Below are 26,473 nucleotides of genomic sequence, written 5' to 3' on the forward strand. Positions count from 1 at the left end.
GAAGTTTTGTTAATCAAATCAGAGAAAGGATCAGATCAGATTTGTATTTTTGTTCAAGCAGGAAGTCATCATTTTATTCAGAGAAAAGGGATCCGATCTACACATTCATACCTTTAAACACTCAGTTTGAACGTTTAACCAGTCAAAGCATAAGATTATATCGATCTGAACAAGAACGTTTTCAGATAAAATTTCACTATATTGTTAGAATCAGTCAGATTACGCACAGTTGAAGATTCATATACAGCTCACACAGATTCATATTCATCGACTTCCCTCATACATCATCAAATACTCGCTATATATATATATAAGGTATGCTTTGCTTATTCATGATATCAGATCAGATTGGAATAAGCGCGTTGAATCGAAGAATCCTGTCTCTTTTTGATCAAATCTTTGTTCGTTGCCTCAATCGATGACAACCAAAACACTAACCCTAACCCACCGCCTGTCTGTTTTCTCCCTTCGACTCCTGACAGTTCTCGACCTCATCGCGCTTTTCCTCATCTCATCGCATCCACCAAGACAGCCGCCCTAACCCTGTATTTTTTATTTAGTCACTTCTCCTTTCTCTCTCACTTTTTTATGCTTCTTTCTCTTATTCACATTTCTTTATAAGTCGAAAATCGTATGTGAATTTTTACACAGAATCGGTTTTTTTATTAACGACGACTATAAGATGCCGTCACCGGCAATATCAACAATTTCTCATCTCAAAAATCCCGCCTTCTCGCCAGAACTATCCACATTTCAACCTCTTTCGCCTCCCGACCCGATCCCGCTTCCTAATGCTGTCAGTCTTAGTAATGGGGGCAGCAGCACTTCGTCTCCACCGTCAGGCGCTTCATATCCATTAAGAATAAAAAATCTACCCCGCGATTTGTCTCCACGCGAGTTCAGACTGATGTTTACATTTGCCAAGGACTTCTTACTATGTGAGCTCATGGCTTTTTCTCAGGACGAAATCGTTGGTGTTGCATATTTCAAATCATATGGCGGTGCCGTTGAGGCTCACGATGTACTCGATTCAAGAGCAGATCTTTTTTACGATCAACCGGCCCCGGGTCTCACGACAGGAAACGGATCACACGCGTCTTCGCCAACATATTATTCACCAGTCAAGTGCGAATTTCCAGAGTTTACTGCAAAGACTGGTCCGTTGTCTTCTTCATTCGAACACGTTCACCATCCTCATCATATCCCACCTGCACCTGCGTTCTCGTCAGGATCGGCGGCTTTCAATGGTATCTCGTCTGCGACTGCTGGTTCCAAACCCGCATCCAGATTCAGCTTCCCGTTCGAGCAAATTTCTCCGACATCGCCGGCTACGGTTCCGCCTGGATCAGAAGCGGATTTTTATCATAAAGATCTTGGCATGTTTTCACCTACCGGCGCGGCAACTTCACCCAGGGGCACCTTTTTGTCAGGACCGCCAGACTTACAGCGGGTGAGTGGCAAATCCATGTTGCTCGAATCAGCTGGCCGCGAAGATGAGGAGTACGATGACATGGTCAAGGATCCAATTTCATGGCTTACACGGACTACGCCTGGCGCACCACCTCAAACATTACCGCCGAATCAGCAACCACCTCAGCAACAGCAGCAGCAACCACCACAGCAGCAACAGCAGCCTTCTCAACCTCAGTTACAGACGCAGCAACAGGCGCCGCAGCAACAGCAACAGCAGCAACAGCAACAGCAGCAACAACAACAGCCTGACCGTACGCGACGAAACACAGCTACTTCTGTGCCACGGGCTGCGTTTAGCAACTTATCGTTGAACGGGGTTTCTGCACAACCGTATCCGGCAAATGGAGCGCCTGCGCCGCAGCCGTTTCCTAACGGTGGGCCGGCGACGCCGAGTTCTGCACTTGGACAGCCACCGATTGCTGCAGGAGGAGTCGGATCTGGCCCATCACCAAACCAGCAGAATGCAAATTCGGCGACGTCATTGCATGCGTTACAAAATGGGGGCCGGGTGCTGCCGCCTGCGAATCCTGCTGACCAGAATCCGCCTTGCAACACGCTGTATGTTGGTAACCTGCCGATGAACACATCCGAGGACGAACTTAAGGCGCTATTCAGCCGACAGCGTGGATACAAACGGCTATGTTTCCGGACCAAGATGAACGGGCCGATGTGCTTTGTTGAGTTTGAAGATGTTGCATACGCGACAAGGGCCTTGACGGAGTTGTACGGACGCGGACTATCTAACAGTGTCAAAGGCGGGATCCGGTTGTCATTTTCGAAGAATCCGCTCGGAGTGAGATCTAACAGCGGGTCCAACGGTACGCCGAGTCATTAAAATAGTGACGATTCATTTAATGGCAAAGACATCTTTTGATGCGGTTCACAATTGCATAGGAATACGATTGGCGAAAGGATAACATATTTGAGATTTTTATTTTTTTCGCTGCGACTTGCTCATTTTTCTTAAAATATTGAGTTGCGTGTTTTATTATTGTTTGAGATTATTATTTGCGTTTGGCGTGATGGGATTATAATTTGTATTAGTACACATGGGATTTGTTCAATATGCATCATGCGACGGAGACTCTTTTGCGAGGGACATTTTCAAAGCGAAAGGAGCACACACGCGCGGGTTTTGGCATTTATATAGGATCATTCGTTTGTATTGTTATTTACCATTGTTTGTCAGTTTAGGTAATATAGCGTGATTGACATATACATGTAGACTGGTATATTGTACATGGAGTAGTTTGAGCGTGATTGACAGATACATTTGGATTGTACTATAGTACAGTAAGTGGTTTTGAGCGGCCGAAACCATCTTTTGCGTAGTAGTCCATTTTGTAACCTGGAGCGTCTTGCGAGATGACCATGTCGAGGTCAGACCAAGGTTGTTGTGAGCCGAAAGCTATTGATGCTTCGTATGGAGTAAGTAATGGTTTTGGGAACGCGTACCCCCAGTCGATTGAGAGTCGTGGACACGCGACCTGAACGAACGCGTCAATATGTTGGAACTGTGCCAGTTTTTGCGGGAAGATTTCGGACAGCAAAATCAATGTATAGTCTATTTTCAGTGCGTCGAGGTCTGCTCGGATGCGGTCGAACGTATTGTAATTTCCCTGCCGCCCCAACGTGCCAAGGATCAATCCCACATGGGTCGCTTTTTTCGCAGTCGCGATCGCGTCCTGTCTGATTGAGAGCATTTCCGAGTGCGCGTACGTTTCGCGCGTGAACTTGCGTGAGTAGGGATCGTACCTGTACGCGGGCACGCCCGGGTTCTGGATCATGGCTGCTTCGAGATGGAACCTGCCATCGCCGACATACACGATTGCGGTTGTGGAGTTGGGATTAATGTGAGGTGCCGTGCAGCCTAAAATTTCGCCGCGGGACAGAGGCGAGGATTGAGGGACGAGTAGTGTGATTGGCGACGATTTGTCTGCGTCGGCGGCTGCGCGGGCCGCGTGGATCGCTGCGTTGAACTGGATCGTGCCCACCAAGACGATGGTAGACCCTGGTGCGAAGTTTGCGACTAAAGTTTTACGAAGGTGGGACTCGTCGATTGCGATTGTGACAAAGACGTACAGAACTCTGAGCTGGGTCACATCGACCGGGACGAGACATGAGTGCGCGTAGTGAATCAGGATGTCGCATCCGAGTGCGAGAGCGGTGTAGTCGTCAATACAGCACGCGCCATAGGTCACGTCGCCCATAATGACACATGTCACTTCAGCATCAGGTCTGGCAAACCGTTCGATGATGTCTGCAATTACACACGCGAATATCAGCAGACCCTCCGGCATTTGCAGCCCGACACGAGTGTGTTTGTATCGCCGAATGTTGTGAATGCATTTATGTATTTCAAAGTCGTAGTTTGTAGGAAGCAAGCTTGAAATAGCCTCGTTCAAAGCCTCGTCGTGAAGAATGTCGTCTGGGATCTGGTTTGCGAGGAATTTCGGCAGTCGAGGTGTTCGAGTGGCTAATATTAGTTACAGCTAAATACAAATCAGACACTCACTTAAGGAATTATTTGAAGACTTAGGACGAGATTTGCGACCGACGAATTTTCGAGGTTCCATTTTTCTTCGTTGTTGAAGAGATTGATGGTGATCAGGGTTGAGATGAGTTGGGAGATAGGGTTTAAAAAACAGCAAAATGGGTTTTGTGTCAAATTTATGAGTGTAATATGTGAAGAAATAAATTATAGTAAAGAGACTTGCCTAATTGGGTATGTACGAATTCGGCACGGTATGGCCGAGATATCGGGTATGCCGGGGTTATATTACATTATAGTGGGTATGATATCACAAATATCCGCAATACAAGTCGAACGTAAAATTTGTAAAACGTTACCATAATAAGGAGGAATGTGCCTAAGTGCCGAGTGTTTCCGGGGCAAAGAACTTTTGCCGTCGAGATTTGTCGTCCATCGCCATGAAATCCCGCATTTGTTTTTCTTTGTGTTGAATGAGAGAAGGAAGAATGAGATAAGCCAAGATGGAGTTGAACCGATATCAAAGTAATCTGGCGTTGTTTAACGCGTCAGTTAGAAGTGGAAATAGAGAGAGTTTCGTGAAGCAAGTTCTTGTTCATGAACAGACTGAGGGAGATGAAGCTCAATCGTGTGCTGAATACGCTACAAAGAAGGAACGAAGGAGAAGAAGAAGGCATCGGCTACATAATCATAGATTTTCAGACAGAAGTGACGGGAGTGAGAATGAGACCAGTGATGTTGATTCTGACCAAGAAATGGATTCAAGAGGACGGACTTTGTTGAGAGTTGGTGATGTCAGGACTCAAGATTGTGCGTCGGGATCAAGAGTGATTTGTTCACCTCGAGTGATTGATTCTGATGAATCCGATGAAGATGTTCCTGCTTCAATTAGAGCAGAGGTTGATAAGAGCGTTCAGCTTGAAGTTGAAAGGTTTAAAGAGTTAATGGCACAATTACATGCACAAGAAGCTCTTACAATTAAACAGAATCAAGAGGACTATCGTGTTGAATTATGTGACGATGAAGAAAGTGAAGATGAAGGATATGAATCTGAATCTGATTTCGACGACGAATTTGACCAATGTGAAGGGGAAAACAGGACGAGTCTGAGCTCAGCTGCATCTTCAAATTCATCGTTCATTCATTGTCACAAACTACAACAAACGACTCGACATTTCTATACTGTTAATAACTTTTCATCAAATTCAGATCCTGGTAAAGTGGTCAGGGTTCTATAGGCCGTGACGAAGTATGCTAAAGGGTTGTCTTGCTGTCTTGTTTCTTTTGGAATAACAGGTTAGCGCATAAAAATAGGCGTTTCGGGATTATTGTATTGTATTAGATAAGAAATGGCTATCAACATTGCTTTTGTATAACTATTATGTAGACGTAGTACTTCGTTACAGTGTTATATTTTTTTATACACAACCAGACACGTCACTCACGACTCATGCTCACTCGAGAATGTCATCAATATCACGACAAAACTCACGAAATCGTCGTAAAAAGGAAATAAACAAACAAAATGGATTCATTTCTAACTTATGGTCTTATCTTCAACGCGAACTGTCTTCTTCAAGTGGTGACATCTCGGATTCTTCACAGTCTGATCTGGACCAAATCGTTAGTTTCTTACTCGTCCCATTCTCATTCGAAAAGGTGTGTAGATTTTGAGACGTCAAGGCATTAACTAACAATAAGGTCCTTTCATTTGGATTCTTGACTTGTCTCGACTCATTCCTCTACGCTTTTACGATCCTCCCTCTAAGATTCACATCTGCTCTGTCAAAACTATTACGTTCTTACGTAACTCAGAAACCAATTCATCTCGAACAATCTCAGAAAGTTGACTTAGTCAAAACTGCTGTCTTAGCAGGAACTGTGTACTTATTGTCCGGTCTGAATGCCAGCATTCTCTATCACAAAATCCGGGGTCAATCTGCCGTTAAGCTCTATGTTATGTATAACGTCCTTGAGGTATTCTATTTTACTTCTACTTCGAATACTACTGACTATTAGATTGGTGACAAACTGTTCTGCAGTTTGGGGCAAGACATTACACAAGTCCTTTATTCGTCAAACACTCTGTCAAAACCACTAAGACTACACTTCTTTGTCTTCATCGCAATCATGTACAATCTAGTTCACTCGGCTGCTCTATTCTGTCAAATGATCACGCTAAACGTCGCAGTCAACTCTTATTCAAACGCACTTTTAACCCTCTTACTCTCAAACCAATTCTCAGAAATCAAATCCGCAGTGTTCAAAAAGTTCGAGCGCGAGAATTTGTTCCAACTCACGTGCGCAGACATATCGGAACGTTTCCAGCTCTGGGTCATGCTTGTCATCATCGGTCACCGCAACATCGTCGAAGTCTCATCCTCGTCCGTCGGCGTGATCCCGCAGTCTTGGTCAGGATGGAATGTCATCATTGGCGCCTTATTCGGTCCAGCATCTGTCGTTCTTGGAAGCGAAGTCTGCGTTGACTGGCTTAAACATTCGTACATTGCCAAGTTCAATAAACTGAAACCAGCAGTATACTCAAGGTTCCTCGACGTGTTTTGCAAAGACCACATCAGAAACGCCTTCTCTGGCCAACAGAACCTGACCCGCAGAATTGGCGTCCCGCTTTTACCGCTGGCATGCGTGTTTGTAAAGTCAACTGCCCAGACAGCAATGCTCATCATGTCAAGCCACCGGTTTTCACTCTCGCCCTCGACAGTGGCAGCATTAACAGGCTCGATTTCTGACCCAAATATTCAAAACGACACGACTCACGTGCTTGAGTACGTCGCAACGTCTATGGTCAGCACAATGGAAGTTGTGCTTTACGGGGCAGTGATACTAGCCGTGTTTGCAATCGTCGTGGTCGCAAAGCTGTTGCTAGGTTCGGTTTTGCTAGAGTACTCTCGTCGGCGAATTGACTTACAAGACTTACGTGCCGCAATGGCGATTCACGGACCAAACAAGCGTGATCTCGACTCTAGCGCAGACGAGACCGTCAGCGGACCACGAAAAGGTGGAGTGTGGGGTTTAATTGACATGAGCGACGGCATAGAGGAAGACCTGAACAAGCTTGAACCGGACGAGGAGGTGTCGCCTGTGAAACAAAAACCAAACGTTCAGTTGCAACAGGTCGAGAGGTTTAGCATGGTGGCCAAGCGCATTTGGTGATTTGTGATTTTCGGTGTTGGAGTTTCTATGTCATTTATTGATTTCTTTCCAAATTCGTATCGTAAGTTCGTCCATAACGCCGCACGATATCGTCGTGAACAGTACTCGTAATTAATCGTAGACAACCCGATTATACACTAATGGTGAACACTCTACATCTTTCCGGCACATCTTACGAGGTAGTTTATTACGCGCATATGGAAAGATGACAACTAACAGCTAGATTGGTCAAAAACATGGCATTCTCGCCAAATCCCAGATCCACGCCTGTCTGACAAATTACGCAGCGTACTTCGCCAACGCAGGCATGTCACCCGGCGACGTCAAGCTTTTTGCCCAGTCCTTTTCCACTTCGATTCAGAAATACGCTCCTCATTTACACGACGAGTTGCGCGGAATCGCCGACGGCGCTGACGTGCCGCTGTATGACATTGTCGCCTTGAACGCCCGGTCCGAGATTGCTCTCGCGGCACGTCCGAAAAAGGCCGGCCATGTTCAGCGCGAAGACGATGATGAGGAGGAAGATCTTGCGGTGCCGGCAGACGGATGCACAACGTTTGCGGAAACGACTACGAGCGGGACCCAGTGGCTTGCGCAGAACTGGGATTGGCAAACGTCGCAGCTTTCCAACCTGGTTCTGCTTGAGATTGAGCTTCCGGCGTCGACGTACCCGCCGACGTCAGTCACGCACATAAAAACCATGACTGAGGCCGGGCTGCTGGCCAAAGTCGGCTTCAACTCGGCGCAAACCGGCGTCTGCTTGAACGCGCTCAGGGCAACCGATCTCGACAAGACAAAGCTACCGCTGCACGTGCTGCTGCGCCTCGTGCTTGAATCAGGTTCGGTCGCTGATGCGCGGGAACGCGTGCAGAAACATTTCGGAGGCGGTGCCGCGTGTTATGGACATTTTGGCATTGCGGATGGAAGCGGGCACGCAGAGTCGTGGGAAATTGGACCGTATGGCATCGGTATTATCGAACGTGATGCGGAAGGTAGGTTGTATCATACGAATCATGCGCTCAAACCTCATCTCAAAATTAACGAGGTCATTTGGCTCGAAGACACGAAAGACCGGCTCGCGCGCATCAAGCATTTGGTTGAGAAATCAAACAAGAAATTCGACCACGCAGTATCGGCAGACCAGCTAAAGGAAAGAATCTTCTCGTTTTTGAGAGACGAAGATAACTATCCAAACTCAATCTGCCGCTCAAACGACACGTCTCAGCCAGGATTACTAGGAGAAATGCAGACCGTGTTTTCAATGGTCATGGATCTGTCCGAGTCTAAAGCCTGGGTTTCCGTCGGCCGCCCGAAACAAGTCCTCGAAGAATTTGCGCTCGTGTTCTAGTCTAATGCATTTATTGGGTTACTTTTCATTCATTAATTTACCATTCAACCACATCATACTAGGATACCCTTAGCCATATAATAAATTACCATTCAACCACGTCCGGAACGCCAGGAATCTTGCCCTGAATAATTGGCTTCACCAGCCCACTGCCGCCTTCCAACCACGGAAACAATTTCCGTCTATAATCCTCGTACTTTGCAATCTTATCCTCGTTCTGCATGGTCAAACCGATATCGTCCAATCCATTGATAAGACAGTGCCGCCTAAACTCATCAATAGTGAACGTGGTAAGCACAGCATCAGTCTCGGGATCCCGGACCTCCTGCTTGACCAGATCAACTGTCAAGAGCTTGCCGGCAGCAGCAATCGGAATCAACTTCTCGGCAATAACGTCGCCGGGAATGATCAGCGGGAGCAATCCGTTCTTGCACGAGTTGTTGTAGAAAATCTCGCCAAATGACGACGCAATAACGCACATGATGCCAAAGTCAGCCAACGCCCACGGCGCGTGCTCACGCGAAGAGCCACAGCCAAAGTTGGGACCGGACACGACTAAAATTTTAGACTCGCGGTACGCAGGCTGATTCAAGACAAAGTCGGGATTCTCGGCGCCAGTTGCGGGGTCGAACCGGTCAGCATAGAATAAACCGGCAGACAGACCGGTACGCTTGATTGTTTTCAAAAACTGTTTTGGAATGATGGCGTCGGTGTCGACGTTGGTACGCATGATTGGCGCCGCAACACCGCTCAACACCGTGAACGCGGGGATTCCGGTCGCGCTGGTCGTAGATCCAGTGCTGGAAGCAACGACTGGTGCAACAAACTCGGGCTCACCGCTGTCGGATTCAAATTCAGGCTCGGTGTAGTCTGACTCTGATACTTCTGACAGAGACGATGGAACACTAATCTCAATCGCAGCCTTCTTCTCGGCCTTATAGTACTCACGGATATCAGTGATGTGGCCAGAGATTGCGGCCGCGGCGGCCATTGCTGGGCTCATCAAATGCGTCCGACTGCCGGCGCCTTGACGACCTTCGAAGTTTCGGTTCGACGTCGACGCGCACCGTTCTTTTGGCGCCATGATATCCGGGTTCATGCCCAAACACATGGAGCATCCAGCCTCACGCCATTCAAATCCGGCATCCAAGAAAATCTTATCCAGACCTTCATGCTCAGCTTGCATCTTGACCAGTCCTGATCCCGGCACGATCATTGCGCGAACAATGTTTGCCGCGATGTGTTTACCCTTGACCACATTCGCTGCCGCCCGCAAGTCCTCAATCCGCGCGTTCGTGCACGAGCCGATGAAAACCTTGTCGAGCTTGATGGACTCGATCGGCATGTTGGGCGTCAGACCCATGTAATCCAACGCGCGCACGATCGCGGCCTGCTTCTCGGGCTTGTCGGAAAAATCAGCCGGATCGGGGATCTTGGAGGTCACGGGAAGCGCATCCTGGGGCGAGTTGCCCCAGGTCACGGTCGGGACAACGTCCTCGGCCTTGATGACAATGTCAATGTCGAACTTGGCACCGGGGTCAGACTTGAGTGTCTTCCAATACCTGAGAGCCTTGTTCCAGAGTTTTCCCTTGGGTGCCAAAGGGCGGCCCTTGAGGAACGCAAATGTGGTTGCGTCTGGCGCAATCATGCCCGCCCGAGCACCACCTTCAATCGACATGTTGCACATTGACATTCTAGCGTCCATAGAAAGCTCGCTAATAGCATCTCCGGCAAACTCAATAACACAGCCAGTACCACCTGCAGTACCAATTTGGCCAATGATATGTAGAATCAAATCCTTGGATGTGATTCCGGGCCGGAGCTTTCCAGTTGTTGTGATTCTCATGTTCTTTGACTTGTTTTGAATGATGGTCTGGGTCGCGAGCACGTGTTCGACCTCAGACGTTCCGATCCCAAACGCCAGTGCGCCAAACGCACCGTGAGTCGAAGTATGCGAATCACCACATACGATGGTCGTGCCTGGCAATGTGAAACCTTGCTCGGGGCCGATGATGTGAACGATTCCTTGACGAGCGTCGTCCAGACCGAAATATCTCAATCCGAAGTTTTTGACGTTCTCCTCGAGAGTTGTACACTGTAAACGAGAATCCTCTTCATCGATAAATGTACTCAGGTTTCTGTATGTCTTTCTTGACGTTGTAGGAATATTATGATCTACAGTGGCCAACTATCACACGTCAATATTAGACTCTTATAAGTTATAGTATGAAACTCACAGTACAGTCTAATCTTCTCACAGATCGTCCAGCATTAGTCAATCCTTCAAACGCCTGAGGCGAAGTGACTTCATGAACCAAATGACGGTCAATGTAAATCAAGTAAGTGCCATTATCTTCCTTGACGACATGATCGTCAAACACCTTATCGTATAGCGTTCGTGGGGCTTCAACTGCTGAAGGCATTTTTAGTATTTTTGAATTGAATTAAGAAAAAAGTGGAAATTTTGTGAATTTAAATATTTTTGAGTCTTCTCGAGGAATCAAATGACCGACGTATGGCGTGCGGCTCAATATGTGTCCCAATTGAATGAATCGTGATACAAATCAGTCATAAACTCAAAACATTATTAATTATATGGCATAATACTCATAATCTATATACATTTAATACAAAAATCTTCCCGATACCGGCTACAATCCTATCATAATCATAAGCCGATATCGGACAAACACAACATTTCATCCAAAATTATAGTAAAAAGAGTCATAAAATGCATTCGAAGTAGAAAAATCTATTGGAAATACGGAAGATTCAATTAAAGATGAATGACTTGAGAGAACTTCGTGAAAGCGTGCAGGATGCGTACGAGGGAACGCAGCGTTCAATGTCAATGCATCATCGTTTTTTGTATTAACGTACTCTTCAGTTTGTACATTATTCTGTAATTCAGACTGAAAAAAATCATAATCATCATGCTGTTGTAAAACTTGGTCAAATTTATCTGTAAAGTCGGCAGTCGTGAAGTTGACATAGCGAATCTGCGGGTATGATGTTGCTGGGATATCCACCTTGCGCATCATTCGTTCATTCCATTTCAGTCTCAAAAGATACCCTCCACAATCAACATTGATGTTCTCACAGTTCATGCATGTAGGTGTCCGCTCATCACATCGTTTGTGCCGTAGTCGACATGTAATACACCCTAAACCGCATCAGCTTCATATTACTCGTCTCGTGCATTTGCAGTACCAGACCGTGTTCGCGGCTTAACATCAATCCTGATACGTGGAGCTTTATTCACGGGCTTGCGACTTGCAGCTTTTCGTCCCATCTTGTGTTCTCTCCCCACACGCATATCTCAGTCAACATAAAACCAAAAACAAACAGAAACAAGACAAGACAGAATTTAGAAAAAGCAAAATACCGACCCTGAAAGCCACGTGCGGTACGGTAAGCTCTGGGTTTGCCACGCGAAGTCAAATTTTGTTGACCTTGCCTGCAATACACCAGACGCGAATTTATGTTCAGTAATCGGTTTGGCGTTAAATATTCTGCAACCACACGTTGATCGCTTCAGTAGCACTATCCACCGGCAATGGAGCCGACAACTTGCAATTCGAATGCGTGCTTCGCCAATTCCACGCATTGCCACGTGGGACCCTGCCTCGGCGAGCTGTTCCGATTGATGGCCCCCACGCGAGACAAACTTAGTCAGACAATAATGCTTGCCCTAAAATTGCGTGAAACCTTCGCGACACACGATTTTGGACACAGCATTACTTCCCACGTGAAATTCAGTACTACCCACCTACCTACACCGTGAAATAATATTGCAAAAGCAAAAACATTTCCTAACCAGGTAAAACCAATGTACATTATCGTCGAACATTTCTGATTTCGAATAATTTCCCCCACACTCGTAATTGCCCACTTTGCCCAACAATTTCCTTCTCCATGCAAATGCTTCTCCCGCCACGAAATAGATCGCAAACAGCAGAAACACAGACAGTAGACGACGACGATTTAGTGGCTTTCAAACTCCTTCATCTTAGTCAACATACATAAGCAGTAAAAATGTGTCCGAATGAAGATTTGCAACTGGCGGTGGTGAAGAATCTGTGGTCTATGTATCGATCTCGATAAGTGTCCCTCGACAGACACTTTCGGCTGCCGCTAGCATTTGAGTTCTTCCGCTTCAAGAGAAGAAACAACGCACCTATGTTCTGAGAACAAAATTGATCCATGACACGTCAGGCTTGTCAGAGCAATTAGAATAGCAATTTTCTTGTAGATTGTATCTTTAAGCTGAACTTCCACAACCTCATACCAAACTGCTTGTCAGCCATATTGGCTCTGCAAATCACTCACAATTTTATACGTGATGGCTAAGTATAGCACCGTATTCTTACTTGACACAAGCGACTCAAACCACAGCATACACCATCATAACCCGTGTGTTGAAAGCTGCATCCATCTTATCATGCTGAAAACAACAGTTGCTAATTGAGCAGGCGCGGAACTTAAAAAAGCTACCCTAGGATATTTCCCAATTTGCATTGCTGCCTACACAGTCGCTAATGTCCAATCTTCACAGAAAAAATACAGACAAGAAAAATGAAGATGAACTTCATGACAGCACACGGTCCTACGATCCACCAACCGCACTGGCCAGTGTTATTGATACAAAAAACCGTGCTTTCAAAACAGCTAATAGCCACTCTTTCCACCGGAGATAAGGTCGAATTTTAATCCTAACCGGCTTATTTGCACGTGGTAACCCAAAATCAAGGCCACGTTGTAGGTACCCTCACTTCATTCATTTCGCCGTCTATGGGCTAATTTTCACGTCAAGCATTAAAAAACCAAATTAATAATCAGATTTAGAACTTCAGAACGGACAGCAAAACAATGGTGCTACATTACGCAGCGTTGTCTTCAAGTGATGATGTATGGCAATTCCATGGAGTAGTGTTACCACACATTGGAAACCCTAAACCTACACACGCGGCTCGAATTTGCAATCGACCATCTCTACCTTCACCAAAACCACTGCTGTTTTCCGACTTTCACTTTGTCCATCGGTCTCCGAATCCCCCGACCCCTCTGAATGCCCGTATGACGTATCATTTATCGAAATTAATCGATTTTTTCTTTCAACATTCCTAATTGAGTAAAATTGGCGTAATTACCGCCAATTTGGAAACTAGGAACCCCGTTCCACGAGTCTTCCACGAGTCTACAAGTTAGGCACGTTTGAATCCGAGCTACTCATCAAAGAATACCGGAAACACAAAGTCAGACCGGACATGTTCAATCCAGTTACATTGTGGCCCGCCGGTTGTACATTCTCATGATGCCGTGTGCATAATAGATACTGCACTGTACCGGTGCCGCTCTTTTGGCTTCAATGACGAAGCTGACCCCACATTGACCCCCTTGCATCCATATTTGCGTTTACGTTTTAATGTTGCACATCACACTCAAAGCACACCCGGAATTAAATTGCAATATATTATGATTTCCGATGATTTCTCAATAAATTAACTCATACGCTCATCATTACGAAACATGAACATCCTTTACGCAGCTGATCTGCTTGGAGTCGATAGTAGTAACATTAACAATAAGACTAATTTGGTTGAACTCTAGGGTAATGGCAATGGCAGACTAAGATCGTGAAAAGTGCTACAAATATATTCATATAGTCATGTCAATTTAATATTTACAAAATTATCGTAACAAGTAATTCCTCGCATACATAACAAGTCATAAGTGTGTCCAGGTCCAGCCTAGCTCATTTTATCAACAACCGCACCTAATGGTAGTGACGCATCCATCCCAAAGTAATCCGGTGCGTCGTTAAACCAAGAAGATTGAGTTGACAGATCCTGCTGACAAGTCAAAGACGTAGCAGGCTGATAAGACAGAGAGGTGTCAAACAGAAGCGGCGGGTCGTCAAATAAGTCGGTTGATAGCCGTGGAGTTGCAAGCATGCTTGATGGTGCTGAACAGTAGTTGGAGTCTGAAGATGACGCACGAGAAAGTGCAGGCGTTTGCATTCTGTTGACGATAGTCTGCGGAACAGCATCACAAGAGATCGAGTCGTAAACGTCTTCCTGCTTAATGTCCCAGTCTGAATGTACTGGCTGAATTTCAACAGAAGTCAATGAGGCGGCAGTAATAGCCTTCAAGATATCTACTCGAGCTTGGCTGTCGATCAGATCGTATTCCTCTTGACTGCACTCACTCAGCGGTGTCGACACAGACTCAGTCTTGAGAGCATTGTAGGTATCTGGACTGTCGGCTTCGCACATGTCAGAGCTACTGCTCATGTAGTCGCAATCCATTGGTTGCTCAAAGGAATCGTTGCTATCAACGAAGACATCGTAAGGCGAGAAACTGTCAATCACACGATCGACCTCGTCACCAAAGCAGCGATAGTCTGCACTGTGAATGTTGATGTATCGCAAACTCGAATAGTAAGAATCACGAACAGGTGCGGTCTTGACTGCATCGTCCTGCCAGCGGATGACGGCCGCATACCCTTCGCACTTGATGTTGAGACGTTGACAATTCATACACACAGGAGCGCGCTCATCGCACCGCTTGTGACGAGCACGACAAGTCAAACAACCTGACCGTGACCGGGGCATCTTGTCTATCCGTCTACGGCCAGATGTGTTGCGGTCGCGTCGCTGTGTGGGCTTCTTGATTGGTAAAGTAGAAGAAGGCATTGTTGATTGTGATTGTGATTTGAAATTTAATCAAAACTGCACAGATGGGGAATGACAGGTCAGGGGACCCACGACAGATTTATATTCCGAAGGGACTGTGCACAACATCTCCGATGTGGCGGTAGGCAGGGCTCGTCCACTATACGGAACAGTTTAATGTGTTGTGGTAGTCCGTAAACGTCAAATTTCTTTTCCGTGCACGGAGAAGATACAGGCCGGTGCCGACTTTCAATGCCATCGAGTTACTGCGAGTTGAATAATAAGGAAATGTAAAACTTAAAGTCGCCGTTGCCTACCAAATGCAGTAACTGCGTCCGTTTTTAGTTTTCCGGTCCTGTCGACAATAATGTCTTTGTGCCTGCATGTACCATACAATCCGGTGGACCGCGACCGTGTAAAGTTCACACTCAATAAACCTTCGTCCTGGATTCTCACACATTCGATCCCGGAAGCGAAAAATTGACAACCCTGATCTTTACGGAAATCATCAAAATGATGCAATTTAGGGCTTTGCTTTCCGAACAACCTACAATGATTATACTAATCATTAAATCAAATTACTTTTAACTCCTCAACGGCAGGGGCCAGCCTACCTTACACAGAGCTCTTTCAATTTCCTTGTATTCATACGAAAATAGCGGCACGTGCGTAGTATTAAATTAAGTACGGTAAACAAATTTATGTTTTCGCTCAGGCAGCAGCACTAGCAGCACTAGCACGATTAGAGTGGCATTAGCAATGTGTTGGCTGATGCTCGAAGGGCTTGAGTGATCGCCGTAGATCCCTGTGGCGCACTTTACCCCTGCATAAGTCGGTTCAATAAGTAAAGTACAAGTACCTCAATAACTGTAAGCAATTGCTACAAGTCACGTGTATGCGTTTATTGCTTCTGTAAATACATAAATTATTGGCGACCCCCTTATTCTATCTGGACATAGCTGGATATGGCAACTCGGATAGTTTAATGAATATTGACACGATAGTTGAAGCTCAGACTTCGCATGAGGTGGCGTACGTGCCCCGGACACGCAACCGAGCACATCAGCTGAATGGCTTAGTTGACATCTATACTCGCCAGCTTACGCGCGGATGCGGCCACTCAAACTCGACATCGCCGACCGACAATTGTAAATTTCCATACTGTGCATCATCCAAAAAGTTTCAAGACTGGACTGGGGGTAGGGAGCTGTCTGTACATTCTGCGAGACAGTTGGCGTGGACATTGGTAATCCGCCATGGCAAAGGCGCGTTGTGTCCAAGCATAAAACCTAAAATTACAGGCATATATTCAACTTCGTCCTCAAAGACGGATTGTGAGACAGTGGAAGATGTGGATGCAATTTGCGAGATTGGAGCAGTGTACGAACCGCCATTGCTACAAGACGAGCCTTCCGAGACGGGAGATATTCACAAAAGAGTGTTTGGCATGTCTTCACTAAGGGCAAAGACGGTCATGCCATATGATGGTCAATTATTGAAAAATTTGACGTCAATCGAGGATTTGTTTCTACTACGTCGTGCCTCTGGAGACCCACAAAACAAACAATTTGTGCATATGTCATTTGTTCACATTCTATCATCACCCATAAAGCTAGCCGCATGCATATCTGCTGGTCCCGAAATGTATCGCGTTGTCTACAGAATGATGGAAGACTTGATGCCGGATTCAGATTCGTACAGCTACGCCGAAATAATAGACGCTCTTATACTCGGACTCAAAGGCATGCATGCCAATCACATGGTGATGTTAGCTGAGGTTACTACATCAGAAGAGTTCAAAGAGCAATTAGAGGCATCTGTATTCAAACTCGTGCAAGCAAACGCACTTGCATCTTTACTCATCACCCGATATGCACGCCAGATTTCCGACACTAGTACAATTAACCACGTATTGCAGACCGTGGGGTTCAATGCTCTGCACTCGCGATGTAATGCTTCGATGCGTGCGCTGTTTGTTCAAGTTGTCAAGACACTCACTATTGACGTGGTCGTGTTTCTCATGTTTGCAATGACAATCAACAGCGACGAGGCGGACGAAAATGTCGCGGTCTTATGCCATTGGGCGAAGGCTTATATATCGCAGTACTGGCCAATCGGACACACTACTTACGTGAAGCGCAGTTCTGTGCTCGGATTGTGCATGCAGGTCTGGTGCGAGGCGTGGAAAATTTCGCCAAAGTTTGTTGCCGATGTGCCTATGCTTGACAAGCTTGCTGATCTATCTCTCGAGACGTACTTTAACGACTTTGACACGTGCGATCGAAGTCAGTACGTGCATATTTTAGACTATGCGCCATACATCATCTCTTTACGATTAAGAGTCGAGTTGCTCAGATACAGGTCATTGACCCTCATGGTTGCTCGATACAGGCACGGAGGCACCACAATGGCCCTCATTAGTCACATTACCAGATTCTATCCATCATCATCTGTTCGTCACCTCAGACCGATTCTTCCACTCGTGTCGTCCACGACCGATCGCACGAATGCCAGCTCCAACCCGCGGATTGTGAACTCTACGACTCAGCGTCTCACACTACAATACGCCATGGTGCAATACGTCGAGCCTTATTTATTACTTGACGTTTTCCGTAGTGACGTTATGGGGTCGGTCTACAACGGTGTCCGCACCGCGCTTGCAAAAAACACTTTGAACAAGCCACTCAAGGTCCGGTTTGCGGACACTGGTGAAGACGGAGTCGATTATGGCGGCGTGCAGGTCGAGCTATTTGTCGACGTCGGCCGGAAAATGTGCGATCCGGCCTACGGAATGTTTGAGATCGAGCCGGAATCCCAACGCGCGTGGTTCTCAGCTAGCTGCATCGACGGCGTGGACAGGTTCGAGGTTGCCGGCGCGACTATTGCGCTCGCAGTATACAACGGATGCACTGTTGGAGTTTCGTTTCCAAAGATGATGTACATGCGACTGTGTGACGTCATACCGACTTCGACGGCCGATATCGAAGATATTTACCCCGTAAGTTAAAACGTGGGGAAGTGTTTGTGTAGCGACTGACGTATTAGTCTTTGGCTCGTGGCCTCCAGAGATTACTCGACTACGAAGGCGATAAGGCAGATCTAGATCTTACATTCGATTATACACATACCACACTAGATGGCATCATAACGATTCCGATGCAAGGAACGCCGTCACCTGCGGTCACGAACGAGAACGTGCAGGAGTACGTTCGCGAGTACGTTCGGCACGTGAGCGACGTATCCGTGGCTCCTTTTTTTGACGGGTTTAAGCGCGGATGGAATCATCTGATGCCGGACAGACTGACAAAAATGTTCACACCGCTCGAGCTGATGGCGCTCGTGCAGGGCCGGGACGCGGATGACGATATTGACATGGGCCTATTGGAGAAAGTGACGCAGTACGGAGATGGATACTGGCCGATGCTGCCGTTGATTCAATGGTTTTGGGAGATTGTGAAGGAGTTCAAGCCAGAACAGAAGCGGCAGTTGCTCGAGTTTGTGACGGCGTGCGATCGAGTGCCGGTTGTGGACGGGATTACGGGGGTCAAGTTTGTGATCCAGCGCAACGGACCGGATTCAGACCGATTGCCGACGTCGTTGACGTGTTTTGGCCGGCTGCTGCTGCCGGAGTATAAGTCGAAAGAGAAGCTGAGGCATATGATTATGACCGCGATAGTGCATTCAAAGGGGTTTGGTTTGGTTTAGTTTAGAGTTGTAAAAAGTGTAATATAATCAAGCATTCTATTTGGAAAACGAGAGCAGGCCTTGCTTTAAATCCGCAATCAGGTCGTCAGCGTCCTCGACTCCTATCGAAAGTCGAAGCAAAGTTTGAGAGACGTGTTCGTCAGTCATTGCACGCCATTCAATCAGACTTTCAACCCCGCCGAGTGAAGTCGCGTGATGAAATAGTTTCAGTCGCGAAGGCAATGTTTTTGCGACCTCGATGGACTCGACCTCGATAGAAAACGTCGGGCCAAACAATCCATTCTTAAGTTGTTTGCGCACAAAATCCTCGGTCTGTAGCGACGAGTGGTAAATCGTCTTCAGCACTGGAATTTCCGAGTTCTTAATTGCGGAGTTGAGAAATTGCACGACAGTGGTCGCGTTTCTGGACTGAGTCTCAACCCGCATCTTAAAAGTCCGCATGCTTCGTAAGAGAAGCCACGACTCGAAATTTCCCGGCGCGCCGCCTAACATGCCACGGTCCTGGAGCAACCGCATCCGAACATCGTCGTCTTTCGTGACCAGCACACCCGCGAGTAAATCAGAATGGCCGCCGAGATACTTTGTCGCCGAATGCATGACCATGTCGACGCCGAACTCGAACGGGTCTTGCAACGGCGGCGGCGCAAAGGTTGCGTCGACTAGCACTTTGGCTCCCCTACTGTGCGCAAACTCGACCGCTTTGGCCAAGTCGACCGAGAGACCAGTCGGGTTAATTGGAGTTTCAATGTGCATTAAGTCGCCTTCGCCTAGATTCTCATCGTACAGCTCAATCTGTTCCATGTTTGACAGTCGGGTAAAGATACGAGCCACGCCATGACAACCATGATACCCGTCTCCAATCGACAATTTCTTTGGATGATAATGCGCCAGCGCAGCAGTATAAGCAGCCAACCCACTGCTATACACAATTGCATGCCCGTTTAAAGCAGCAGAAACGACAGCCTCAAGCCGTTCAATCACAGGCGTGCTAAATCGCGAATAGATGAAGCTGCCTGGCTTGTCCGCCACCCTGATGTCATGCTCCCTGGCTGATTTCAACTTTGATGGATCGTCATTGTAGTGATACGTCGTGGACACATGAAGTGGGGTCGTGACATCCGACACAAGCGCTAAATTGTCGTCTGCGTGAACAGTTAATGACGCAAGATCAAGACCTAAATCTGAAATTCCAGTTGAATGTGACATGGACGATTTTATTCTTTTTGAACACTGTGATTTCTGATTCTGTATGTTCAAATCTATCTTTCCTCGGAAATTAAGGATTTCTACTTGAATTTGAATGAATTGAGTGAGTAGTTCATTTTAATATGATCTCAAAATTAACCCTCGAGCAACCATGTTAAAGTTTAAATACTACGGCAATAACGTCTAAAGCGATAGAACAAGTCGTTATATGTGAACAAAAGTAGCAAATCTGGATATTTACAAACAAACCGAAAAACAATATATCGAGAAAAGAAACAAGAAAACCAGTGCGCCAGACAAAACATTCATAACTCGTAAATTACAGTTTGGCCCCAAGCGCCTGATGAACACGGAGTGACTGGCGCACTGCCAAATCCAACATAATCTCCTCTGATCCGCCGGGAATGGCATATGCACGAACCTCACGATACAGCCGCTCGACCTTGCCACCTTGTCCACCACGAGAGTACGAGAGTCCACCGAAAATCTGCGCAGCTTCACGGGCACAGAATTCAAAGGTCTGAGTCGACTGAGCTTTAAGTCCAGCAATCGCTCCACCGAGACGGTACATGGCCTCCTGCTCCGACATTGAACATGTCTGAAACACCATGTTTTCCAACCAATTGTATGTAGCTTCAATCTTGATGGCCATATTTGCCAGTTTGGCACGAATAACAGGGTGATCAATTAAGCGCTTACCAAATGTACGACGCTTATGTGCGTATTTCATTGACTCTTCATAACAGACACGAGAAAATCTAGTAGCCTGAATAATAATTCCGAGACGCTCATGATTAAAGTTAGTCATGATTACTTTGAATCCTTGGTTTTCTTTTCCGATCAAGTTCTCAACGGGAACCTTGACATCTTCGAATGTGACATAGGTAGTACCGGAACTCCACACGCCAGAGCAGTCCATTCTACGGACGTTCAACCCAGGCATGGTCTTTTCGAGCAGCAGTAACGACACACCGCTCATACCTTCACCACCAGTACGGACAGCGACAGTGAAGTAGTCAGCCCAAATACCGTTTGTAATCCACTTCTTCTCGCCATTGACAATGTAATGCTTGCCATCTGGCGTCAGCTTCGCAGAAGTGGTGAGGTTTGCCACATCACTACCAGCATCGGGCTCAGTAATGCAGAGACAGATACGTTTGTCACCAGCCAACAGACCAGGAAGAACTCGTTGCTTTGTTTCAGGCGTCGCGAATTTGACAACGGGCGGCGCACCAATTCCGTATCCACCGAGCAAATTCCAAACCAAACCACCAGAGCCAGCCCGTGTGATTTCGTCAGTCAAAATCATCTCATGAAAATGATCCCATTGCTCAGGTGCAACACATTTAGGTCTAATATCAGTGTACTCAACAGGATAATGAACACCCAAAGCGCCTGCAAGATATCCCCGGCGACCCATCTCCTTATAAATCTCAGCAGGTACTTCTTTCTTTTCATCCCATTCACCAACAAACGGTTCAATTTCTGCATCAACCCAGGCACGAACTTCATCTCTGAGCGCAACATGAGACGCATTAAGGTAAGCGGTAGAATAGCCCTGGTACCAGTTCGGATCAGCGAATGGAACCATGTCACCGTATTGCTCGAACAGCTCTTTTGCGGTACTGGACTCTACAACCGCTACCGGCGCGGCAGGAGCATCTGCTTCCTTTTCCTGAACTACTGGAGCGGCCGAACCGATGGCCCCAATTTGAAGTTTTGGAGTGTATTTCTTCAAGATACCGGCATTGTGATATTTCCAGAACATTTTGGACGCATCTTTACCTGCGACACGCTTAAGGATCTTTTTGCCACCAGGATGTTCATTTTGAAATGAGGTCAAGTCGTAAACACCTCCATCAATCACAATCCATAAAGATTCTTCGGTACCGTGCTTTGCTACGTCCTATTAAAGGTAAGCAATGATTGATTATATTCATTTTGACATATATTACCTCTTCTGAGAAGTTTTGTAAAGATTGCTGAGTAGCCATGAGAGTAATGAAGTGAAGATACAAAACAAAAAGCCGGACAATGTGGGGATATTTAAGTAGAGCTGAGAAATGAGGAGACTCCAATTGAACGATGGTCGATTGAGCCGAGGCGAAACTTCCCCAGGTTTTTTAATTCTGGTTCAATTAAACCGGGTAAGCACCAGGCATGACGTTAACTACCGTTCATAGTCACATGCAACTTGAGTGACTGTAGTTATTCATTTATGTCATATACATCCAATACTATACATTATTTACATTTTACTTCTTTTGTCGTGCTCTGTCTTCACTGACCATTCCTTCTAAACATCTCTTCAATGAGTCTCGTTCTTCGTCAATTGCATCTCCACAAGCCGCCCATCGAATCTTACAATCTCTATCAACAAGATAGATGTATCCACAGTATCTGTTAGTGAGACCAATACTAAGGTTTAATTGACCAGGTAACTTGGTTGCATAGAAGAACTTATCATATCTTTCTTGTCCAATCAGTTTCCGTGTTCGTCCTTGAAAGATCTTTGAAATCCAAGATTTGATAAAGCTCTCGGGAATGTATATATCCACTATTTGATATCCCTTCTCTACTGGTACAGGTTTCCATGCGTCATCTGGATTATCAAAATATGATTGAATCTGTCGTTCACCAGACAAAGCAGAATAAATCTTAACAATAGAAACGTGACCTTTTAATGCAGTAGTCGTAGCTGACAATTTTGACGATTTGACTGTAGTACCAATGAAATTGGGCAAATAAAGAGCTTTATCTGCTTTGAAGTAAAGCTTTGGTGCTGTCCATTGTTTTCCCATTGTTCTGATGTATTCATGCATTTCTGAAAAGTATGATTTCGACATCTGTGCCAATCTAGGTATCATTAGATACATTCCGATAACGACCAGTCAGTAATTCAACATACAGTTCTTTACGACGTTCAATATGTTTATCATAATCAACAAAGTCAGCACGTTTTTGTGCCCATGTCCGTTTATCACCTCCAGTATTATCAATTGCTTTTGGAGGTGTCTTTACACCAATCGGTCGAATCAGGTAGGCACCCGGGTCCTGCTTCGGCTTTGATGCCAAATTCAATGCTTTTAAAGCTTTCGCTACATCGTCAGACGACGCTTTCTTCTTTTCTGGCGTTGGAAGTTGTGTCGTTGGTGGTATTGGCTGTACATTTACCGGCTGTGGTTGCGGTGGAGCAGGGGGATTGAATGCCGGTGGAGATGTCGTGCTATCGGAAGAAGCTGCTACATCAGACAGACAACGTTGAAACCCAACGGGGTGTACAGTAAGCACATGAGATGCTTTGGCTGTGCTCAAAAGTACCCGGACACTCGCATATCGCCATATTGGTGTCATTTTTTGTGTTATATCTCGAGCCCAAATTGTCCGGCGACCCTCTGTTAATGGCCCAAAAGCAAGCTCAAAAGTTTTAGTCCGGGTAACAGATATAAACCTTAAAATAAGAGCGGCTGATCATTCAGTACATTTGAGTCGCTTCCATTCGCCTTTTAGCACAAATAATTGAATGTAAACTAATGCTTAATAACATATTTTGTTACACTGTTAACAATTAAAACACTAAATTTTTTTTATAATCAAAGTTTCACTGAATAGCACAAGCTCCATGTTACTTCAATAACGTTTGTACTTATTTCACTAGTGCTGCGGCTCATTATCCCGAATCGACTAGACTCTAAAAACCTTAATGCTCTCTGCATAATCTTTATTTTGACTAGTCAAAGTCTTTTACTGGTTTGATTCATACGTTCTTGTACTCATGTCATTGGCATTTTGATTCTGCACACCTGGCTGCTTCTATCCTCATATTCCTGGCTGAACAGCAAGTTTGGCGAACAGCAAATTAAAATAAGCTTTAACGGTGAAACACATCTTCAAATATTCGTCTCGACTTTTCAGCAGACACGAACTTCGTTGTATAGACAATGTATCGTTCAAAGACATTGGATACACTTAATCCAGAAGCGTCAGCGGCTGGATTTTATGCTGAAAGATCGTCGTCGAGTCTGGACCAGCCTAGTTTAGATGCTTTCCGGAGGACGCCCCGATGGAGAAGATGGAGAGGAAATATACGTGACCAAGATGAATTGGTCATGAATCAGATTGCAGATGATCCTGAAAAGGTGATAGACACTTCTGAAAAATTAGTTAATTCAAAGACAAAGACATATAGATCCACATCTAGAGGAGACCACCTGCCAGCCGTCTCGCGCAGACAGACTGCAACAACATCCACTGAATCAAATAAGGCACTCAGTTCAAAGCGGACGTTGCCGCCGTTTAGAAAGCTGCTCATGCAAACAGAAATTGACTCGTTTCTGAACGCGAAGGTCCACGACGACCCATTTGCCCGGTCTGCACTACCATACGCGCTGAGATTCAGGGGCTCTATATTCTGGAGCTTGCTTCCACAGATGGTCATTGTTGCATCATGGGGTTCTTTGATTGTGAGCATATCATTATTGAAAACAAATCTTGGTGTCTCTTCGATATTGATCACCGTTCTTGGCTTCGTCACTGGTCTGACGTTATCGTTTCGTGTCAACACTGCCTATGAGAGATACAACGAAGGTCGCAAGTATTGGGCACAACTGACCGTCACCATTCGCAGCTTCTCAAGATTTTTGTGGTTTCAAATTCCATTACGTAAAGGTACGGAGAAGGAGGACACGCTAATGAAAGTCACCGTTATGAAGCTGCTCGTTGCTTTCGCTATAGCTCTCAAACATCACCTTCGTGAAGAGATGGGAATTGATTACGAAGACCTGCAACCTTTTGTACGATACCTTCCTACTTACGCCAAAAAGCGATCTGAACTTGCGGAGCTAGAGCAGATGCGACAGCGCGCTGAGCTCGCGAACGATCAAGCGGAAGCTGAAAAGCTGGCGACGTTGGAAGAGATCATGAGGTCTGCTGCTGTGGGGACACCGTCGACTTTAGAACCAAATCCTCTGGCACGCACGTCGTCGGCCCCTCTTCAACGTAAACTGACCTATCAACGAAATATAAAGACTAAAATGCAGCAGTGGTTCCCTCTAGATCCGAAATTGGTCGAATATTTAGCCGATCGTGATGATAGAATTTCAAGAGCCACCGTCATGCATGGAAATCTTCCTCTAGAAATCCTGCAATATATCGCGTACTACGAGAGAGAACTTAACAAAGAGCAAGCTATGCTTAGTCCATCGGAGGTTGCTCAGTTCCACACTCAACTGAACTTAATGACAGATATTCTTACTGGGTGAGTGGCTGATGTTACATACAAAACATAACTAATATGACAGCACTGAGCGAATTCTTCGAACTCCTTTGCCTTTAGCCTACAACATTCTTTGTAACCAGCTGGCCTGGATCTTTACTTTAATCTTACCGTTTCAGCTGGTCCTGACCCTTCGATGGGTTGCAATCCCCGGAACCATTATTGCCGGCTACGTTATCCTCGGTCTTGCCGCAATTGGACTCGAGATTGAAAATCCGTTCGGATTCGATTCTAACGATTTGGATTTAAACCGGTATTGTCAAAATATCAGTGTTGAAGTGGCGATGACCATGTCACACGTTCCATATGCAGACCCTTCTGCGTGGATGAAGGACAGATTGAATACTCCGCTGGCTCCGGTATTTGAGGGCAGTTATAATGAATGTTTGGATGAACTCAATCTTGAAGACGTGTTTTCAATCTTGCAACAAGTGGTTGAGGATCCATCTAAGCACTGGCATGCTAAACACCATCCAGAGCTACGACGCAAGAGTGACGAGCCTGCTACACCTGTACCGACGGTTGATACCACTGCATCCGAACCCGTTAAAACTAGCACGAGCGGCCCAGTCAGCAGCACAATGAGAACGTTGTCGGTTGATGCGAGACATAGCGTTATTTTGGAAGATGAAGACGATGACAAAGACGACGTTGCACCGCCGCTTGCGGCCAATAATTCTCATCGGTTTAGAGGAAACTCAGGTGGACGCGCGGTCGACAATATGACCTTGGAGGAAGTCGAGCGTCATCTACCACGACTGGCAGGTACGGTTCCTGAACTTCGAAAAACTGTGTCCAATACATCGCCATCTTCTGGAATTGAGCTTACAGTTACGAATTCGGAATCACAACCGAAAACGTACGATCTAGACAATGAAGAAGACGCAAAAGAGATTTACGAATCATTAAACTCTGCCAAGTTTTTGTAATTTGTCTATTGTGGAGTTTTTTGTAGACAAAAGAAAAGAGATTTTGTTTACAACATAATAGCAATCTTAACATTTGTAAAACCTGTCTTGGTTTGTTTAATTTTGAATTAAGGTATATTTGTGTAGATCCGGCAAGAAATGCACTTCTCCTGAATATGGCACGTGCCATTGTTTATTGTCTTTGGCGTACACAGCTAC

At 45.9% G+C, this 26,473-nt stretch overlaps 13 protein-coding genes across 13 annotated transcripts; 6 read left to right on the forward strand and 7 right to left on the reverse strand.

The window, feature by feature from the left end:
* Nucleotides 1-682: 682 nt before the first annotated feature.
* On the forward strand, nt 683-2,308 carry V1512DRAFT_247620 (uncharacterized protein; the record flags this gene model as incomplete). Its single annotated transcript, XM_066914493.1, has 1 exon — nt 683-2,308. The coding sequence occupies one exon, from the start codon at nt 683-685 to the stop codon at nt 2,306-2,308; it is 1,626 nt and encodes a 541-aa protein (XP_066771592.1).
* A 306-nt stretch (nt 2,309-2,614) lies between these two features.
* Nucleotides 2,615-4,067, reverse strand: V1512DRAFT_262533 (putative diphthamide synthesis protein-domain-containing protein). Its single transcript, XM_066916312.1, has 2 exons — nt 3,989-4,067; nt 2,615-3,949 (listed from the first exon to the last, which is right to left on the reverse strand). The coding sequence occupies exons 1-2, from the start codon at nt 4,047-4,049 to the stop codon at nt 2,757-2,759; spliced, it is 1,254 nt and encodes a 417-aa protein (XP_066771593.1). The 5' UTR covers nt 4,050-4,067; the 3' UTR covers nt 2,615-2,756.
* A 201-nt stretch (nt 4,068-4,268) lies between these two features.
* V1512DRAFT_262535 (uncharacterized protein) lies at nt 4,269-5,337 on the forward strand. The gene has a single exon (XM_066916313.1). The coding sequence runs from the start codon at nt 4,468-4,470 to the stop codon at nt 5,200-5,202; it is 735 nt and encodes a 244-aa protein (XP_066771594.1). The 5' UTR covers nt 4,269-4,467; the 3' UTR covers nt 5,203-5,337.
* Nucleotides 5,338-5,398: 61 nt separating this feature from the next.
* V1512DRAFT_262537 (eukaryotic membrane protein family-domain-containing protein) lies at nt 5,399-7,191 on the forward strand. The gene is made up of 3 exons (XM_066916314.1): nt 5,399-5,623; nt 5,666-5,941; nt 5,984-7,191. Exons 1-3 carry the CDS (start codon nt 5,429-5,431, stop codon nt 7,136-7,138), a joined length of 1,626 nt encoding a protein of 541 aa, XP_066771595.1. The 5' UTR covers nt 5,399-5,428; the 3' UTR covers nt 7,139-7,191.
* Nucleotides 7,192-7,244: 53 nt separating this feature from the next.
* V1512DRAFT_224967 (acyl-coenzyme A:6-aminopenicillanic acid acyl-transferase-domain-containing protein) lies at nt 7,245-8,589 on the forward strand. The gene is made up of 2 exons (XM_066913802.1): nt 7,245-7,317; nt 7,362-8,589. Exons 1-2 carry the CDS (start codon nt 7,279-7,281, stop codon nt 8,484-8,486), a joined length of 1,164 nt encoding a protein of 387 aa, XP_066771596.1. The 5' UTR covers nt 7,245-7,278; the 3' UTR covers nt 8,487-8,589.
* V1512DRAFT_262540 (aconitase family-domain-containing protein) lies at nt 8,486-11,008 on the reverse strand. The gene is made up of 2 exons (XM_066916315.1): nt 10,724-11,008; nt 8,486-10,674 (listed from the first exon to the last, which is right to left on the reverse strand). Exons 1-2 carry the CDS (start codon nt 10,907-10,909, stop codon nt 8,572-8,574), a joined length of 2,289 nt encoding a protein of 762 aa, XP_066771597.1. The 5' UTR covers nt 10,910-11,008; the 3' UTR covers nt 8,486-8,571.
* Nucleotides 11,009-11,185: 177 nt separating this feature from the next.
* On the reverse strand, nt 11,186-11,778 carry V1512DRAFT_247626 (uncharacterized protein; the record flags this gene model as incomplete). The annotated part of the gene is made up of 2 exons (XM_066914494.1): nt 11,186-11,649; nt 11,697-11,778. 2 exons carry the CDS (start codon nt 11,776-11,778, stop codon nt 11,186-11,188), a joined length of 546 nt encoding a protein of 181 aa, XP_066771598.1.
* A 2,458-nt stretch (nt 11,779-14,236) lies between these two features.
* Nucleotides 14,237-15,181, reverse strand: V1512DRAFT_247627 (uncharacterized protein; the record flags this gene model as incomplete). The annotated part of the gene is made up of 1 exon (XM_066914495.1): nt 14,237-15,181. The coding sequence occupies one exon, from the start codon at nt 15,179-15,181 to the stop codon at nt 14,237-14,239; it is 945 nt and encodes a 314-aa protein (XP_066771599.1).
* A 911-nt stretch (nt 15,182-16,092) lies between these two features.
* Nucleotides 16,093-18,913, forward strand: V1512DRAFT_262547 (uncharacterized protein). The gene is made up of 2 exons (XM_066916316.1): nt 16,093-18,158; nt 18,206-18,913. The coding sequence occupies exons 1-2, from the start codon at nt 16,146-16,148 to the stop codon at nt 18,863-18,865; spliced, it is 2,673 nt and encodes an 890-aa protein (XP_066771600.1). The 5' UTR covers nt 16,093-16,145; the 3' UTR covers nt 18,866-18,913.
* On the reverse strand, nt 18,640-20,258 carry V1512DRAFT_262548 (pyridoxal phosphate-dependent transferase). The gene has a single exon (XM_066916317.1). The coding sequence runs from the start codon at nt 20,069-20,071 to the stop codon at nt 18,902-18,904; it is 1,170 nt and encodes a 389-aa protein (XP_066771601.1). The 5' UTR covers nt 20,072-20,258; the 3' UTR covers nt 18,640-18,901.
* On the reverse strand, nt 20,259-22,155 carry V1512DRAFT_262551 (acyl-CoA dehydrogenase/oxidase). The gene is made up of 2 exons (XM_066916318.1): nt 22,027-22,155; nt 20,259-21,977 (listed from the first exon to the last, which is right to left on the reverse strand). Exons 1-2 carry the CDS (start codon nt 22,063-22,065, stop codon nt 20,391-20,393), a joined length of 1,626 nt encoding a protein of 541 aa, XP_066771602.1. The 5' UTR covers nt 22,066-22,155; the 3' UTR covers nt 20,259-20,390.
* A 110-nt stretch (nt 22,156-22,265) lies between these two features.
* On the reverse strand, nt 22,266-23,549 carry V1512DRAFT_262552 (ATP10 protein-domain-containing protein). Its single transcript, XM_066916319.1, has 2 exons — nt 22,980-23,549; nt 22,266-22,927 (listed from the first exon to the last, which is right to left on the reverse strand). The coding sequence occupies exons 1-2, from the start codon at nt 23,423-23,425 to the stop codon at nt 22,327-22,329; spliced, it is 1,047 nt and encodes a 348-aa protein (XP_066771603.1). The 5' UTR covers nt 23,426-23,549; the 3' UTR covers nt 22,266-22,326.
* A 261-nt stretch (nt 23,550-23,810) lies between these two features.
* Nucleotides 23,811-26,419, forward strand: V1512DRAFT_262553 (Bestrophin, RFP-TM, chloride channel-domain-containing protein). Its single transcript, XM_066916320.1, has 2 exons — nt 23,811-25,328; nt 25,372-26,419. Exons 1-2 carry the CDS (start codon nt 24,013-24,015, stop codon nt 26,273-26,275), a joined length of 2,220 nt encoding a protein of 739 aa, XP_066771604.1. The 5' UTR covers nt 23,811-24,012; the 3' UTR covers nt 26,276-26,419.
* Nucleotides 26,420-26,473: the final 54 nt, after the last annotated feature.

This window comes from Lipomyces arxii (genome assembly GCF_038497795.1).
Source record: "Lipomyces arxii strain Phaff 12-163 unplaced genomic scaffold V1512scaffold_7, whole genome shotgun sequence".
NCBI classification, from domain to species: domain Eukaryota; kingdom Fungi; phylum Ascomycota; class Lipomycetes; order Lipomycetales; family Lipomycetaceae; genus Lipomyces; species Lipomyces arxii.

Bases quoted from the DNA above. Each gene is read 5' to 3' on its own strand.
- V1512DRAFT_262533 (XM_066916312.1), bottom strand. From the start codon at position 4,049: ATGGAACCTCGAAAATTCGTCGGTCGCAAATCTCGTCCTAAGTCTTCA. The intron at 3,950-3,988 runs GTGAGTGTCTGA...AACTAATATTAG, and splicing joins GTCTTCAAATAATTCCTTAA to CCACTCGAACACCTCGACTG.
- V1512DRAFT_262535 (XM_066916313.1), top strand. From the start codon at position 4,468: ATGGAGTTGAACCGATATCAAAGTAATCTGGCGTTGTTTAACGCGTCA.
- V1512DRAFT_262537 (XM_066916314.1), top strand. From the start codon at position 5,429: ATGTCATCAATATCACGACAAAACTCACGAAATCGTCGTAAAAAGGAA. The intron at 5,624-5,665 runs GTGTGTAGATTT...ACTAACAATAAG, and splicing joins TCCCATTCTCATTCGAAAAG to GTCCTTTCATTTGGATTCTT. The intron at 5,942-5,983 runs GTATTCTATTTT...ACTGACTATTAG, and splicing joins TTATGTATAACGTCCTTGAG to ATTGGTGACAAACTGTTCTG.
- V1512DRAFT_224967 (XM_066913802.1), top strand. From the start codon at position 7,279: ATGGTGAACACTCTACATCTTTCCGGCACATCTTACGAG. The intron at 7,318-7,361 runs GTAGTTTATTAC...ACTAACAGCTAG, and splicing joins TTTCCGGCACATCTTACGAG to ATTGGTCAAAAACATGGCAT.
- V1512DRAFT_262540 (XM_066916315.1), bottom strand. From the start codon at position 10,909: ATGCCTTCAGCAGTTGAAGCCCCACGAACGCTATACGATAAGGTGTTT. The intron at 10,675-10,723 runs GTGAGTTTCATA...GACGTGTGATAG, and splicing joins TGAGAAGATTAGACTGTACT to TTGGCCACTGTAGATCATAA.
- V1512DRAFT_262547 (XM_066916316.1), top strand. From the start codon at position 16,146: ATGAATATTGACACGATAGTTGAAGCTCAGACTTCGCATGAGGTGGCG. The intron at 18,159-18,205 runs GTAAGTTAAAAC...CTGACGTATTAG, and splicing joins ATATCGAAGATATTTACCCC to TCTTTGGCTCGTGGCCTCCA.
- V1512DRAFT_262548 (XM_066916317.1), bottom strand. From the start codon at position 20,071: ATGTCACATTCAACTGGAATTTCAGATTTAGGTCTTGATCTTGCGTCA.
- V1512DRAFT_262551 (XM_066916318.1), bottom strand. From the start codon at position 22,065: ATGGCTACTCAGCAATCTTTACAAAACTTCTCAGAAGAG. The intron at 21,978-22,026 runs GTAATATATGTC...TACCTTTAATAG, and splicing joins TACAAAACTTCTCAGAAGAG to GACGTAGCAAAGCACGGTAC.
- V1512DRAFT_262552 (XM_066916319.1), bottom strand. From the start codon at position 23,425: ATGACACCAATATGGCGATATGCGAGTGTCCGGGTACTTTTGAGCACA. The intron at 22,928-22,979 runs GTATGTTGAATT...AATGATACCTAG, and splicing joins ATTGAACGTCGTAAAGAACT to ATTGGCACAGATGTCGAAAT.
- V1512DRAFT_262553 (XM_066916320.1), top strand. From the start codon at position 24,013: ATGTATCGTTCAAAGACATTGGATACACTTAATCCAGAAGCGTCAGCG. The intron at 25,329-25,371 runs GTGAGTGGCTGA...CTAATATGACAG, and splicing joins ATGACAGATATTCTTACTGG to CACTGAGCGAATTCTTCGAA.